Genomic DNA, 17,931 nt, shown 5'->3' with positions numbered 1-17,931 from the left:
AACTATCAGAATCCTTTGGTTTTAGAGGTATGTTACAAGCCACCTCTGATTTCTCCTTGTTTTTCTGGCAATTTTTTAAATAAACAGATGGTCAGTACTCCAAAGAGAATCAAGTTGAAACTAGCCAGAAGAGGGACAGCCTAAGATTGGACAATGGTTATTAAGGTCAAGTACAGCAACAAACAAATTTTATTTTATATCCCAATGGTTTTATAAGAATTAAAGGGGAAGGAATTCTGTATCTTTCATATTTGTTTAATAGTTAAAAAACCACAAGGCAGCCAACTCATTCACAGATCATAGTAATAGCTTAATTAAGAACATAAAAGAATCAACTGAAATGTTACATGATTCAATTATTATTTTTGTGAAAACTTAGCTACTCTTAGAACAGATACCGAAATCAGTCTTACATTCCTTTATTCAAGGTATATATTTTTTTTTCAGATGGATGATAGACAGACAAACACATGCATGCACAGGCAAACTCACTTTCCTTCAACTGCAAGAAAAAGCCGTGCTTTACTTTCGCTGAACCTCAACCTGTGCTTTGCCTTCTTTTTCTCTTTATTCTCCCACTCTCAATTTCCCCTCTCCCCACTACAGGGTGCCGCTGCCACCATCATGCAGATAGCTGTCATTTTGATCAGAAGGTCTGGCTGGCCTCTGGGAAGAAGAGTGGAGGGATCTGTGATAACTGCAGGCACAACACTGAGGGTTTCCGGTGCCAACGGTGCAAGCCTGGGTTTTACCGAGACAGAGCCAAATCTATGACTTCTCCAGACATTTGCAAACGTAAGTAGCTTTGTTTTGCTAAATGTAATACTGAGAAATGCACAAGGGACATGTTTATAAAATAAAATACTTTAGCTCAGGATTGAACTGTAGGTTCCTTGGAGCTCTCTCAGCTTGGTTATTTTCTTGCAAACGTTTCATTACCAAACTAGATAACATCATCAGTGCTAATGGTGAAAGTGTGCCTACATGCACATTTCTCCCCTTTGTGTATTTTCTGAAGCATTTGATACTCCTATGGGGCAGTGATAGAAGATAATATTTGTTGCACAGGGTTGAATTGTGAGTTCCTTAGTGCTTTCTGAGCTTTGCTGTGTTCTTGCATATATTTCATTATCAGACTAGTTAGTGATGATGTTACCTAGTTTGGTAATAAAATGTCTGCAAGAAAACAACCACATTCAAAGAGCACCAAGGAACCCACAGAACATCTTTGTATCTATCAAAAGGAAAATGTCTTTATTTCTTTAAAGATGCTTTTATTTTGGAAGGTTTCTGTCGCTTAGAAATAGATATATTCATTTAGTTAGCAGTTGAATGCAAACACATTTTATACTTTTTACTAATCCATGAACTAACATTCAAAGATTTTTCAGTTCTTTGAATTTTGCAATGTAATTTGCCAATAATAAAAGGTGTATCAGCACAAAATGAAATACCCTTCAGATTTATCTATTTAATGCCTTTATCAATGAAACCAGGATAACTGTGCATGTATTTGTGAAAATAATATAGAAAAGTGTATTCCATAAGAGAAATTTATTTTAGAAAATGATGCAAAATTGCAAAGCAAAATGCATGCTTAGACAAATATCCATCAAACTGCATATGTATTTTAATATGTATGTGCATTTTAAAAAATTAATTAAGAAATCAAATTTGAACTTGACATTGCTACAAAAATGGGTTGCTGAAGAAATCAGCGTTGATGGATTAGTCTATCCATACTGAAGACTTGCAAGCAACCTGAATCTATTACATCTTCCAACCATCAATTTCCTTAGCCAAGAATGATTTGCTAATTTTACTACTGTGGGGCTTTGCATCTCATGAGATCATAATACTTTAATCCCAGTTTCAGATTTCAAAACCATATTCTGGAAGCTCAGAGTGCAGGTTAGTGGGACAAAATTATATCCTGAAATTATTATAGTTGTGGCTTTGGTGTGAAAACTGCTGTAGGTCAACTTTTTATCATGCAGAATGGATCACACCAGAAGTCCTGTGGGAAGAGAAAAGAGTGTCCAGAGTGCCCAGGGCTTTTAAATAAGACTAGATGACAACTAAAACATTCAAAGAATCCTGGCTTGCATTAGTCATAAAAGATGTAGCTTTTCATCTTTGTTTCTTATATTTACAACCTGCATTTCCTCTAAGGCAGGGGCGTCAAACTCATGGTCCACGGGACGGATGTGTCACGTGCTGGCCCCACCCCTGCCTGGTTTAGCAAAGGGGAAAAAAAGTCCTGATACGTGGCGCCACCGTGACGACGTGAGTTTGACACCCCTGTTCTAAGGCATTTGTGTTCATTTCATATGTAATTGTCTGTGGAGATTCTCAGTCCTCCAGGTCATGGTTGTCTCAAAGGTGCTTTTTTCAAGAGGATGAGAAGAGAAATGTCTTCGAAGAAAAACCAGAAAGTCCTCTTGACTCTTGAAAAAGCACCTTTCATACATAATGCTATCAAGGGGAGATAGGGCTAAAGTCTAGCTTGTTATTAGACGTAAGCTTTTCAATTGCAAAGCCAGGATCTCTTTTTCCTTATTACACTGCTTTCCCTCCAACATTTGTTGAACCAAGTTACTGACTGACTTCTGGGGTTTCTCCTGCTGCTTTGATAGACTAGATCAAGGTTGCCTTTAAATTCAGGTTACATATGCTTTTCACACTGGCCTGGATTGCCAGGCCTCTGATGTTGCTCAAGTGACCTCCAGTTCACAATACTTCCTCTGTTTGTGCTCTTTTGTGTTTGCCTTTCTTGAATGCTAGTTGTGGCTCAGCCTTCATACCATCCACCCCCTCCCCCAGCCTTCACCTATTTGTAACCTTTTGTGAAAGCACATGGATCAAGGATTTACATAACCTACTGGTATGCCCAGCCGTGGTGCATGACACCAAAGGACTTCTCTTGTGGCTCTTTCTCCTGTTCTCAGAAGTTTTGCTAAAAAGGAAGCTTTGTAAAATCCTTGTTGCACCAGATTAAATTTCAAGACTAAGGGTAGTTGAAAGAGTTTGCATCCTTGCTCTAAAGCCCAGTCGTGCTGCCAACACTCCCTAATCAGAAAGAAGTATTATTAGAGAGTCACTTGGATGGGAACAACTTAGAAGTATAACCATTATAAGCTGTGGAAACTTTACTAAAGACTGCACTGCATGAATGAAACTGTATCTCAGTATTTTCCAGGGCTCTTTGATCTGATCTGGCCAGCGACTGCCCAGTACAGGGAAGGCAATTCCCTGCCCCCCACTTAGTCTGTGTTTTAAATTCACCTCTGTGAGTATTAGCATCGGCAACTCACCAAATTATTCTCATCAAATAAGCCTCTTTGAAAATTACAAGCTATATTGGATGTTGTATTTGACAGCATTGGTTACCTGGGTATTCAGTGATATTTTTATCTTTTGAATCCTTTGTCTTATGCCCCCCCATAGTATTGACTATATGATACGGAAATTAATACTTAATGGGTTATGAGATATAATTCCCAACTATAAATGGCAGAACAGATTAGATGTGAAAAGAGGTAAAAGAGACAAATAGGTAAAAGAGACAAATAAGTTTGAAATTAAATTTCAGGTGTGATATTTCAGATTCTCTGTTTAATTTTTAATTACATTATCTTTTTTAAGGATTAAGCCTGCCCTTCTATTGCATATACACCACATACTATAATCATGCCTTATTTGTAACGATCAGAAACTTCATCACGTTTAACATTTTTTTCTAGTTTTGCCAAAATCTGGCCAAAAAGAAAGAACAAAGAAGAGTTGATAGGCTACCCTGAAGAATGCAAAAACAACTTAAGTGCAGCTAGATTTATAGTCATGTGCCTCTTGTAGTGTTTTCTTTCTTCTATGGACCTACATTGGCACTGCCCACCTCCCAAAGGAGGATACATAACTTGGAATGTCTTTGGTAAATCTGAGCTACATTCCAAGCATCATTCATGTCAGGTATGAGATGAGGTCCTTGCATCACAAAGATACACATTTCCAAATTAACTGCGTGGCAAAAGGAGAGATGCTTGTTTCCCAGTGATAGTAACATAAGTTGAATTGAATATGCTTATGTAGAGTGACAATCAGTATTCATCCCTATGTCACTAGGAATGGTTACCTGTAGATGGGAATGACCTTGGGAGACTGGGCAAAGAGATGCAGCCAAGAGTAGATAAAAGGCACCTGAACCTGCCCTGGAAATGTGCACAGGGCCAGAGGCTCAGAAGAGACCCTCCCTAGTTTCTGGCGAAGGGATGTGGGCAGAGACATATTTAGTTTTATCCAACTTTTTAAAATAAGCAACTCAAGGTGGCAAACAGAGAGGGAGACACACAGAGACAGAGACAGAGAGAGAAAAGACACAGAAAAAGAGAGAAGACACAGAGAGGGAGAGGAGACAGAGAGAGAAGGAGGGAGAGAGGGAGAGACAGAGACAGAGAGAAAGAGAAAGAAGAGACACAGAAGAAAGAGAGAGGGAGAGGAGACGGGCGGGGAGAGAGACACACACAGAGAGACAGAAAGAGAGAAAAGAGACAGAGAAAGAGAAGACAAAGAGGGAGAGGAGTCAGAGAGAGGGGGGAGGGAGTGGGAGACACACACACACACACACAGAGACAGAAGAGACACAGAGAAAGAGAGAAGACAGAGAGGGAGAGGGAGGGAGGGAGGGAGAAAGAGAGAGAGAGAGAGACTAGATCAGACCAAATTGGCTTTACTGAAATCCTCTCAGACTTGCAAGATTCTCTTAGTGTAATGTTACAGTAAAGTAGAATTAGCTAATCTGGCCATGTTTCCCATCTGGTCTACCTTGCAAGGCTGACATCAGATGCTGAAACTTTTATTGCCAAGTATTGTATGGAGCTCCTTCAGTAAAAAGTGTGCTTCCCAATCCAATCATTCTTAGGGTTGTTTTTTTTTTATTTGACATTAGTCAAAGGCAGAGATTCATTACCCCAATCACATTAAACTTTGAAGATGCTTGGAATACAGCAGCTGTGCCTTTCATGAGAAATTCTGGCAACTTTTTGGCTCATTTACCAAGGCTAATGACATTTGTGGATACCTGTCACTTTGCTTTTATTCTCCTGAAACCATGCATATACCCTATGCATAAAAAAGTCACTTGTAGTGTTTAGTTATATTATGAGTCATTTGAGTGATGCTAAGAAAATATCTACATGAGGCTAAAAACACCTGATGTTTCTTTCTTGCAATGTTTGCATATGCTTGGTATGATTGTTGATTACCTTTAGAAAATGGAACAGAATGCATGATCTCTCTTTTGGTACCAGTATTTATTTTTAAAAAATTACTGGGAAAACATGCCATATGTTGCCAGTGTTGTGTCTGTAAAATTGCTTTAAATATCTGTCTAGCATCAATAGAAGTTTTTAATTAGTGTTTCATGCTTCTTGGTTTCCCCATTGGTAGGTAATTTCACAAGAGCCACATTGCCCAACTAGTTTGAGAACTAGCAAAAACATTTTACTGCCTGAAAAACATATATTATACATACATACATGTAGTAAGTTTGTGTGTGTGTGTGTGTGTGTGTGTGTGTGTTCGTCTGTGTATCTTTTTTCTTATCTGGAATACAGCTACTTATCTAGTCATGTTAAGTCTATGAAGTTTCTGCTGTTACTGAATGCAGATTTGTGTTTCTGGAGAGTTGGTACTTCTCTTCATGTTTATTGTGAAGTCTGTTAGCTAGGGACTTCTAGAGAAGCCATGGTGAACTAAAGAAATATCTGTGGAAGCAGAGCTGGCAACTGTGGCAAAGACCAAAGAGCCAGTGGGCAGAGTGGTTCTTCAGAACGGTCTTGATAAGGAGAGGTTGGGAGATCATCTACATGTGCTCTAGTTGGCTGCTTCTCATGGGGAAACCATAGGACAGCAATCTTCTGCAGGTTTGAGCACTAGGAGACAAAGGGATTAGCCATCTTGTTTGCAAATACAGTAGATCCCACTGTCTAATGTCTTTTGGAAATTGTCCATTAACATCTAGATTAGAAGTTATTAGAGACCTTCAGTATGACAAGTGTGAAAAGTCACAGAGTTTAGTCTCAACTAAACAAAAAATAATAATCACAAGCTCAAGAACTTAAAGAGTTTGAAATTAAATTCGAATCGAAAAGCTAAACAAGATTTTGATCAAAGAGAGTTATAAACAGATTAAGGTTCCAGATGAATTTAGAATAGTGATTTTACTATCAGATTTTTGAATTAATGATAAAAAGTTTTATGATTACTTTATCAGTTTCTCATGGGAAACAGATTTATTTATTATTGGCTCTTAATAAAAATAAGTAACTATAATTTTAGAAACTGGACTCTAGTTAGGGTTAAAGTTTCTAAATAGAAATGAAAAAAAAATGCGAACAAGCTTCCAGCTTCTGATATTGGTTAATTGAGATTTGTAAAATGACACAAAATGTCATAACTTTGGAAATATTAAAAGAGATATTTGAAGAATCGGACTAGAAATTACTAATATCAACATTTTTCAGTAATGTTTCAGTAATGATTTTCAGTAATGATTCTATGGATTAGATTCTGTCCAATATGGACAGAATAAAGGAATGACAGAAGTAAAGCAAATTTTGTCTAGAAAGACAGTATTGAATAATAAAAGTTGCACTATAAATGACAGGCTGATTTGGGAAAGGATGCTTTACTGGATATATAAAAGAAACTGGCTAAAGTTTAAAAGTTAAAGAGGAATGAGAAATCGAGCAAATGACCTGCAAATCTATTTTTATCGGATTCTGAAGAAGTCTGTGTGATGGAATAAAGAAGAATTGAAGAGAAATCAAATCCTAAGACAACATTGGAATAAACTAAACATGAAGACTGTTACCATGCCAGAAAACAGTCCAGGTTTCCAACCTGATTTGCCTGCTTTGAAATCCAAAGAACTGTAATAGAGAAGATGAGATTACACCTCAGGCTCTCTGATCCCTGTATAGCATACTCAGAATAACTCTGACAAAGACTGTGAACAAATTGTAAAAGAATAGGGTTCCTCATCGTACAATCTGAGCCTATCTATACAGGTGGGTTCTTTCATCGAAGGAGGCTCCTTCTCGAGTATTGCAGAAGTTGATGGATGGGGATAATGTTATCTTCCCTCGTTATGTACATTGAAGATAAAACCAGAAGATGACATGTCGACAGTCAAACTGGCTGTCCTTTAATCAGATTTCAGGGTCAGTAGCTAATCCTCCACACAGCTCCACAGCTTTTGAGCCTTCTTTTGTGCCACACTTTGTCCACTGGATCTTAATGAAGCAAAATGCCTAAGGGTTTGATATCATGTTCCAGTAATAACTCCTGTATCTGCTTCTTTTCACTGGGAAAACAACCACGATAAAAATTGCTGTGAAATACCAAAGAAGAAAACAACAAATTTGTCACAGCAGATAGCACAGATGTTTGTGGGATGAGCAACACAGTTCTCAGCTTCTTTTATGAGAAAACCATCCTGTCTCTCCCTCCCTCCACCCTATCCTCCCAGTGGGCAGCAAGTTTTGGAGTGAAGACAGATGAAAAGTCTGAATGAAATACCTCATTAATCCCTTAGTTGAGAGCCCGTTTCAAAGAAGTCTTCTATTCAGAGACGAGTCCTTGTGCTTGTCCTCAAGGATAAATCCTCAAGCTCCCAGGAGAAAAGAAAGGAACAGGATTCAGATGTGAAGATATCCCTCTGCTTTTGTGGTCATGATCAAACATGTTCTCACTTGATCACCAGCATCGGGGATAGCAAGTTCAAATATTCAAACATTAGTCAAATCCTTCTTTACTGACCTCCTCTGAGTAATGATCAAACATCCCTTCAAAATATGGAATGCCTTAGCCAAAATGTAATATCTAACTATGAAGCTATATTTGAAATTTCCAGTTACTCCAGTAGATTAAATTAATCTTCTCAATGAGGACTAAAAGTAGAGGTAGGAGTAAGAAATCATTTTTTTCCTGAAACTTACGGAGTCATTTCGGAAATTTCAATGAAGCCATGTTCTTTCTGGAGGTAAGGCCACAGCATAAAATGGGCATGGCCAGAGCTTGGAATAAATAAATAGGACCATCCTTCATGGTGTCATACAAGAAATCTCCTCATTCTATTCCATCTAACAAACTTCCCAAGTTCTTCCTATGAAAAATGGGCACCAAGGAAGAATAGAGTAGAGTAGAGTAGAGTAGAGTAGAGTAGAGTAGAGTAGAGTAGAATAGAATAGAATAGAATAGAATAGAATAGAATAGAATAGAATAGAATAGAATAGAATAGAATAGAATAGAATAGAATAACAGAGTTGGAAGGGACCTTGGAGGTCTTCTAGTCCAGTCCCCTACCCAAGCAAGAGGCCCTATAACATTCTGGATAAATGGCTGTCCAATCTCTTCGTAAAAACTTCCAGTGTTAGAGCACCCTCAACTTCTGAAGACAAGCTGATTAATTATTCTCACTGTCAGAAAATTTCTCCTTAATTCTAGGTTGGATCTCTCCTTGATAATCCCAAAGGTGCTTTTTCAGGAGGCAACTTGGCTTTCTTGTTTTTTTTATTTATTTTGAAGACATTTTGACTTCTCATCTTTCCCCCCTCTGAAGGATAGTGGGGAATGGAAAGATTTATATTCCTTGCAGATGGCTGGTCATTTGCATCCATCCTTTTAGAGGGTCCTTGAAGCACTTGGAGGTTTATCTGTGTCCTCAGAGTCACCTTAGTAGTGCTCCTGGTCCCTGTAGTCTGCATTTTTTCCTCTGGAAATCCATTCCTACTCCCACACCATTCAAAGGGTGTTCATCCCAAATTGTATAGCTAAACGTCTGTAGAGATTCTCAGTCATCTAAATCATGGTTGTCCCAAAGGTGATTTTTCAGGAGGCAACTGGATGGTTTTTTCTCCGGTTCTCCAGAAAGTCCAGTTGCCTCCTGAAAAAGCACCTTTGGGACAACCATGATCTGGATGATTGAGAATCTCTACAGACTCTCTTTAATAAGTTTCCATTTGTTATTTCTTGTCTTATCATCCGGTGCTTTGAGAATAGGTTGTCTCCCTCTTCTCTGTGACAGCCTCTTAAATATTTGTTTCTATTGATAGGTAAATGAATGGCAATTTATGTTTTAATAGGATTTATTCAATTCAACTTCACAGGATTATAACTTAAGCTTACCATCTCCCAGTTTGACCAGTTTAGAACATTTTATTCATAAAATCAAATCTAAAAATGCAATACTAGGAATAGGAAAGCAACCGAAAATCTTAAGTAAGCAGGCAGAAAAGTAAATAGGCAGAATGTTCATTCCCTACAGCAATCCAAATACTTTATGAGCATGTTATTCATGGCTAACAATAGAGACAGACATTTGGTTTCCATTTAAACAGAACTGACCGATTCCTATTTCCTGACATATTTCAGGAATCAGAATACAATTATCCTTCAACTTTCACATTCTCTGAATTTTCGGATGTATAAGAGGAAATGCATGCAGAGATTCATCAGTAACAGCTGTACCTAGTCAATAGTTGGTATAGAAAGCTAATGATATTTCATCATAATTACAGGGCTACACAGCAATAAATAGTCACACCAGTATTGCAACATGAGTTTAAAACTCAGTTGACATAACCACTTCCTGACCTAGAGTTCTAACTTGAAAATTTTCAAGGGGAAAAACCCCATAAGGTCAATTATTTTTTCCTTTCTTTTCTAGCTTGCTCCTGCCATCCCGTGGGCTCACTGAACATCACATTGAACCAAGCCCAAAAATGTCACCCAAAGACAGGCTTCTGCTACTGCAAGCCAGGTGTTGCAGGACCCAAATGTGACTGGTGTCTATTGGGGTATTGGGGCTTTGGAGAAAATGGCTGCCAGCCCTGTGCCTGTGCTAGAGACTGTAACAAGCATACTGGAGAATGTCTCCACAGGTAAGCCAGCTCTCTGTAGTGGAAACAGAAGGAATTTGGGAACTTAAGAGTGTTCTTGGGAAGGCTCCCCAGAGCAATTCATTTTTTATTTTATTTTATTTTACCATATTTGCCGGCGTATAAGGCGACTTTTTGCCCTGAAAAACATGCCTCCAATTGGGGGGTCGTCTTATACGCCGGGTCATCTATACGCCGGCAAATAGTAATTGGGAAGCACTGCGGCTGCCAGCTGGCTGAGGCACTTTGCGCACCGTGGAAATGAATCCCGTGAAGCCGAAGGAGCAGCCAGCCTTCTCCCAGCTCCCAAGGAAGCGAGGCTTGCACCGCCCGAGCTCCGCTGAGGTATCCGGCTGGGGCTGTCAGGAGTTGTTACCGCTGGTGCGGCTCCATGACTCCAGTCCGCATTGCCTCGGGAAGGAAAGGCAAAACCAGGAGCCGCTGCTGCCATTGCAAAGCGCCGCGCGGCTCTTCCTTTTGCCTTTCCCTTCCCGAGGGCAGCGGACTGGAGCCGCGTGGGCCGCGCCAGCAGTAACAACTCCTGACAGCCCAGCCAGATACCTCAGCGGAGCTCGGCGTGCGAGCCTCGTTCCTGGGAGCTGGAGAAGGCTGGCTGCTCCTTCGGCTCACGGATCATTCACGGTGCCTAAAAATGCCTCAAAAAAGTGCAAAAGTGGAAGGCGTGCGGAAGAGGGCGAGTATATAACAAACTATATTTTGAGTGGAAATGTTGGGGGTCGTCTTATACGCGGGTCGCCTTATACGCCGGCATATACGGTATTTGGTTTGTCAACTGCTTACAAGATAATAGGTATAAGTAAAAACATAGTTATGAATACATGGATACATATAAGAAAAATAAAAAAATAAAAGAAACAATAGGACAGGGACGGTAGGCACGTTGGTGCGCTTATGCACGCCCCCACAGACCTCTTAGGAAAGGGGTGAGGTCAATAATAGAAAGTCTAAGGTTAAAGTTTTTGGGGTTTGGGGAAGAAACCACAGAGTCAGGTAGAGTATTCCAGACATTGACCACTCTGTTGCTGAAGTCGTATTTCCTGCAATCGAGTTTGGTGTGATTAACCTTGAATTTGTATCTATTGTTTGCTCTTGTATTGTTATGGTTGAAGCTGAAGTATTCATTGACAGGTAGGACATTGCAATGTATGATTTTATATACCATGCTTAAATCAGACCGAAGACGGCGTAATTCAAGGTTTTCTAGTTCTAGAATTTCAAGTCTGGTGGCATAAGGTATTCTGCAACAAGTAGAGGAGTGTAGAACTCTTGTGAAATATTTCTGGACTTTCTTAACTGTGTTAATATCAGATACGTAATGTGGGTTCCAGACTGATGAGCTGTATTCGAGTATTGGTCTAGCAAATGTTTTGTATGCTCTAGTTATTAGTGTAATATTACCAGAGAAAAAGCTATGTAAGATTAGGTTAACAACTCTTAATGCCTTTTTGGCTATATAGTTTCAGTGGGCTTTGGCACTTAGATCATTAGAGATGAGTACTCCAAGATCCTTGACAGAGTTTGGATCATCAACAAGGTCTTGACTATTCAGCCTGTATTTTATTTTCTGAGTTTTTTTGGCCAATATGTAAGACACAGCATTTATTTGTTGAGATTTGAAGTTGCCATTTGTTTGACCATTCTGATATATAGTCGAGGTCTTTTTGAAGGGTAGCAGTATTGTCTGTGGTGTTGAATAGCTTTACATCATCAGCGAAGAGAATGCAGTTGCTCTTAATATGATCACAGAGGTCATTTATGTAGAGTATGAAGAGAGTTGGTCCTAGAACACTGCCTTGGGGGACACCACTGTTGACAGGTACAGAATTTGATAGGACGCTCCCAATTTTGACCATTTGTTGTCTGTTTAACAGGAATGCTTCTATCCAGTTATGCAGGTGTCCAGAGATACCATAAGATTTTAGTTTTAGGAGTAATTTGTCATGTACCACTGAATCAAAGGCTTTACAGAAGTCTATGTAGATTGTGTCTATTGCTTTGCCCTGATCGAGTTGTGTTGTCCATAGAGTTGCAAATTGCAGGATAGTTTTTTTTCTGAAAATTCAGTTTGGGTCTCCCCATCCTGCTTGCCCCCCCCCCCACCTGGAACTGGCTCTTCCTGCTTCCTCCTGGCCTTGCTTCTGCTAGTAATTCCTCTTGTTGGCAGGAGCGCCTATGCCACCCAAAAAGCTACTTGTCTTTTTAAATGTCTATGGAGGTTCTCAATCATCCAGGTCATGGTTGTCTCAAAGGCACCTGGACTTTCTTGGTTTTTTTTTTTTTTCCTTTGAAAATGTTTCACTTTTCATCCAAGAAGTTTCTTCAGTTCTTGAAGAAGCTTCTTGGATGAGAAGCGAAACATTTTCAAAGAAAAAAACAAGAAAGCCTTTTGGGAAAGGACCTTTGGAATTGTCATTTTAAACACAACAAACCCACAGGCTATCAAGCATAGACAATTCAACGGATAAGATATTGCCTAGAACAGGGCCTCCCACCCCGGTCCATGGCCCATTACCGGGCCTTGAGCTGTTTGGAACTGGGTTGCAGAAGTGATGGGCGAGCATGCATGTGTACACATCCCCATTTGCATGCACTCCATTTACGAGTGGCTGGTGCGCATGCTCGCCACTTGTGCAAATGAACCTGCACACGCTTACACACTTGTCCACTGCTCACACACAAGCAGCCCCTCTCTCCTCCCCATTGGTCCACAAAGTCAGAAAGATTGGGGAACTCTGGCCTAAGGAAACCTTTAGGCAATTAGCTATGAGAGGGCCCTATCACTACTCTAGTGCTTTCCTTGGCAAGGCACAAGATGGCATCAGATTGGCTCCAGTGCCTGAATTAAAGAATACCATTACAGCCGTCTGCAGGATTAATTAGCAGAGCTTTGGGAAAGCAATAAGATAAGATAAACCACTATATTTGATTCTTAGAATGGCCTTCAGTGCCTAACATAAAGTATACATCAGGAAGAAAATTATGTTTTTTTAAAAAGTTTTCCAATTATTTTTAAAACAAAAAGAGGGTGAAGGGAATTAGATTCCATAGCACTGGGGTTACCACAGAGAAGGGCCCAGTCCTAGTTTATTCCAGCTTTCTAGTCAGCGCCCTCAGAAGCCCCCAGTTGATCAGCAGAGCTTCCAGGCAGTTGGAAATGAAAGAATTATTTTCCAAGAAGCATTTTATCTGTTTGTGTAGCAACTGCTAACAGTTGGTTAAACGTTCCATGTTTAATTGGTTCATTGGCCCTACTTCTGCATTATTGAAACAGATTAAACAGATAGTTATATAAAACATTCTTTAATCTCATTCTTTGTCTGCTCTTCTCTTTCCAGTTATGACAATTCCGCTCTTTTAAATATTCCTATTGGTGGCAGGATCCCTGACTTTCTCCAAACCTTAGCCAACGAAAGCGAAAATGAATGGCAATGGAATGATCGCAAGCAGGGTTTTTCTGCTTTAAGATTCCCAGGTATGATTTCTGCCTCACTTCCCTCATTTCTGCCAATAAATAGACTGAGACAAATTACAATGTTGATAAGGGATGAGAACATTTCAGATTACTTATAAATATTTATCATATGACTTACAAAGCATTGACTAAAAAGGATAAAAGTTCTAGGAACTTTTGTGGCAGCATATTCTTTGTCGAATACTGAAGGAGCTGCTGATATAGTTCTACAGAGGAATTATCAAGTGTCATTTGTACTTCTATAACTGTCTGGTTCTGGTACAGCAACTAAACAAGACAGGCGCAGACTTCAGTGGATAGTTAGGACTGCAGAAAAAAACAGTTGCAACCAGCTTGCCTTCCATTGAGGACTGTATACTGTATGAGGAAAAAAGGGGGCTGAGAATATATCTACAGATCCCTCACATCCTGGACATAAACAGTTTCAACTTCTTCCCTCAAGATGCCGCTATAGGGCATTGCATGCCAAAACAACCAGACACAGTTTCCCCGCCCCCCTCATGCCATCACTCTGCTAAACACATAATTCCCACAACACTGTCTTATGCCTAACACGTAGTAGGACAGTATTACTATTATCCTTTTCGTCTTTCCTATTACCTGCTCCTAGCTTATGACCATCACTCTGTTGGTTGTATCTTATGATCTATGACTGTATCTTATGATTTATTACTTGTTGCTTACCTGTACACTGAGAGCTTATGCACTGGAGACAAATTTCTTTGTGTATCCAATCACACTTGGCCAATAAAGAATATTCTATTCTATATATTGCCTAACATCTTTAAAAATTGGTGGAATTCCCAAATCTTTAAATTATAACCTGCCCAGAATTGTTTGAAATCAGGCATCTTATTAATTGTATAAAAAATATCACTAGAGTCATTTTGGGAGAGAAAGTTCTCCAAAATGGGGGAGAAGGCGCATTTAAAATCCATTATTCTAAATTCTTTTAGCAGATAAAATTTAAAGATTGGAGAAAGTGAATGCTTACATGTAATTATTTTACACAATTTGAAACATTTACACAATATCTCAGCTCGGGAACTAACACTCTACAGCTAAGTTTCCTAAGTATTAATTTATTACAAGCATTTATGAAAATCGGCGTGACTGGTTTCTCCCTCTCTCTCTCTCTTTTTTAATGCAACCCATCTTCTTTGACACATTGGTTTATGATTTCCTGGCTAGAAAAGTGTGTGTGCAAAGAGAGGATCCTAGGAAGCGTTAGCAATTTTTGTCAGATGAAATACGCCTACGGTAAGTGAAAGAAATTACTTTTTAAAAATTGGAAATGCAGCATAATTTTCTTATTGCTTTTTCCATCTTCCAAAAATCTGAACTCTGAATAAAAATGCTTTGGGGTCAAAGAACCTTAGGTTCTAGGCTTCCTCTGAAATAAAAATGAGGCACTAAATGCCAGAGGCCATAGTAAAACCTTATAAGTATTTCCTTTTTTATGCACAGAATGGGCTGATCCATGCACACATTTGGCCAATCATAATTATATGCTCTTCCCTCCTTAAAGGGGGTGCAACTTTTCTTCTGTATTTGGGATGCAAACCTTATTTGGATGCTAGCCTCACTAGGTAGATCAAACAGGAAATCAACTCTGCTGGAAGGCTATTCTTATTGAAATTATCTATAACAGAATCCTGCAAGTCAGAATGTACTATACTTCCTCTTCCTATACCCCAGTTGATTAGAAAGGCATCTGCCTAAGCAGTTTCCCATGTTATCTTGTTTCTCAGAACTCAGGAAAAATAGGCAGGACTTTTTGGTTAACTCTGCTACAGCATCCTAACTGAGCTGGGGATAATCTTGATTAAAAACTAAGTGGAATCAGGCCAATGAAGCATAATCAGGAAACTAGTAGCCAACTCTAGGTCTGTAGAGTAGACCGGCAAGTGGGGGGAAAAGAAGGCAAAAACTGGTCATGTCCATATTCTTGCCAGGAAACAGCATCTATGTAGTCCAGCTTGGTTCAAAGAAGACTTGAAATTATTATAAAAGTGCATTATGCTGTCTTGCAGTTTTAAGAGCAAAAGTTCTATCTGCTCATGACAAAGGAACCCATGCGGAAGTAATTGTGAAGATAAAGAAGGTTCTGAAATCAGGCAAAGTAAAAATCACCAGGAATAACCGCAGTATATATCCAGATTCTTGGACCAATCGAGGGTGTACATGTCCTATTCTAAATCCTGGTAAGTATTCTGCCCCCCCACTATGCTAGTAAGCTGAGGGTCACTGTCACATCTTTAACACACAAGGATGAAACTCATAGAGATCCCTTTGTTCATTGCTGGAGCATAGTGTTAGCATGTAGTAGAATGCATTTCTACCTGTAATGATTAAAAAGCTCAGTTTGAAGAAGGAAATTTCTTTTCTTAGAGAATTGCTGTCAACACAAGATTCATGGGTTCACACACGCTAAATAGCAATAGCACTTAGACTTATCTATTGCTTTACACAGGGATGGGATTCCACTGGTATAACAACTGGTTCGGTGGTTGCACGCTCCGCATTTTAAAAAGCTCTAATACTTACCTTCTACAGCAGTCCCTGTGAATAAAACAGCTGAGGCATGGCAAACCACTCTGGCGTGCAAATCAGCTATGGTTTATCAAAAGAAAATAAAGGACAGGAAAGAACAGGGGCAGGCAGGCAGGCCCACATGCTTGTTGCAGCAAACGGTTTACTGTCATCTTCGGAGCAAGGGGTTCATCCGAACCAGTCCAAACTGGTAGAATCCTACCCCTGGCTTTACAGTGCTTTACAGCCCTCTCTAAGTGTTTACAGAGTCAGCATATTGCCCTCAACAATTTTACCCACCTCCGAACAATGGAAGGCGGAGTCAACCTTGAGCCTGGTGAGATTTGAACTGCCAAATTGCAGGCAGCCAGCAGTCAGCAGAGGTAGCCTGCAGTCCTGCACTCTAACCACTGCACCACTGCAGCTCACCAGGTTTGCTTACCAACAGTTTGCTGAAGTCAGGGTTCGTGCAATAAAGTTAGTGAAACAAACCATGATGGCTACAATCATAGAACATAGAATAACACAGATTAACAGTTGGAAGGGACCTTGGAGGTGATTTAGTCCAATCACCTGCTCAAGCAGGAGATCCTATACCATTTCAGACCAATGGTTGTCCAATCTCTTCTTGAAAGGCTCCAATTATGGGACACCCACAACTTCTGAAGGTAAGCCATTCCAGTGGTTGATTGTTCTCATCGTTAGAAAATTTCTCCTTAATTCCAGGTTGCTTCTCTCCTTGATGAGTTTCTTGATCCATTGTTTCTTGTCTTGCCTTCTGGTGCTTTGGAAAATAGTTTGACCTCATTTTTGTGGCAGCCCCTCAAATATTGGAACACTGCTATCATGTCTCCCCTATTCCTTCTTTTCACTAAAGAGGACATACTTAGAACTGCTAAGCCCAAAACAACAGATCTCATTATTTCTGCTAATCTGTATGGCCACTTCCACCCTCCATTTGGGGTCTGTATTTATTTATATCCATGTGGGTGAGTGGGTACAAGGGTTACAGATGGCATGGCTGTGAAGCAGAAGTATCCTCAATAGGTGGGTTTGTATATTTTCCGTTTTATGTATTTTTCATGGAAGTCACATAGGTACATTAAGCACAATGGAGACGTAGCTTATTTACTACTCCTTTAATAAAAGTGCAGGTCTGACTTCTGAATTCTAGTGATATGTCAATGAATTTCAGTGGCCTCATCATTGATCTTTGAGGGCTTGGTATATGCAAAACAAGAATGTTTTTGGGGGGGCTTGGGGTAGAATGACGTGTGAACCCATCTGCTGCGGTTTTTCAACTCCAGTTCACACTTTGCTATATTATATGCACTTCAACAGTCATGGTATATTCAGTAAACTATTAGTTAATCCAATTATGCCTTAGCACAATGTGTCAACTAACACACTGTGAGCCACCATAAGACTGGATATTAATGTGGTATCTTGTGATACAGGAGCAAAGTTAGGGATTAATGTCTACGTTCGGAAACATTCTTCACAGCCTGATGCCTTTGGGTAAGATATATTTTAATACCTGCACATTGACTGCAGAATGACTCGTCATTCTGAAGGCTGTGGGTTATAAAAGTGCCTAAGAGAACTTGCTAGACATGTGCATGGACTGATATGCAGATTGTGCTGTCTTCTTATTCTTTAATTCTTCACTGCATAGGCCTAATTATGTCTCCGGCATTTTGTTTCACACTTCTCTCCAAATGTTTGCTGGTCTTATTTTAGAGAACTAGTAATATTGCTTTTTCACAATTCAGTTGGCAGCTCGAATCATCCCTACAACCTATTGCATCATTTCAAATTGCATATCAAATTAATTCATTTGCATTCACTTTTTAAAATGTTTTCTCCAACCTAAAGCTACATGCTCCGTATTGGGCCACAAGTGCGCTTGAAAATAAAGTATTCAGTTTGACTCTTGAGAACTTCGTGAACACGCCCAAGTATCATCTT

General features: G+C 39.6%; 1 protein-coding gene across 2 annotated transcripts in view; it reads left to right on the top strand.

Moving 5' to 3' along the window:
* The window catches only part of LOC113419059 (netrin-4-like), a 59,740-nt gene that overhangs the window by 39,376 nt on the left and 2,433 nt on the right, over positions 1 to 17,931 (top strand). For both annotated transcript variants that reach the window (XM_087954672.1, XM_087954671.1), the window contains exons 5-9: positions 607 to 795; positions 9,728 to 9,941; positions 13,295 to 13,431; positions 14,623 to 14,691; positions 15,465 to 15,635. In XM_087954672.1, coding sequence (XP_087810798.1) covers positions 607 to 795; positions 9,728 to 9,941; positions 13,295 to 13,431; positions 14,623 to 14,691; positions 15,465 to 15,635 — 780 coding nt within the window. The remainder of the gene's footprint in view (positions 1 to 606; positions 796 to 9,727; positions 9,942 to 13,294; positions 13,432 to 14,622; positions 14,692 to 15,464; positions 15,636 to 17,931) is intronic.

This window comes from Notechis scutatus, chromosome 2, assembly GCF_049901735.1.
Source record: "Notechis scutatus isolate UNSWTSFEM ecotype Mainland chromosome 2, rNotScu1.2, whole genome shotgun sequence".
Taxonomy (NCBI): Eukaryota; Metazoa; Chordata; class Lepidosauria; order Squamata; family Elapidae; genus Notechis; species Notechis scutatus.
This window is presented reverse-complemented; position numbering and strand designations above follow the sequence as displayed.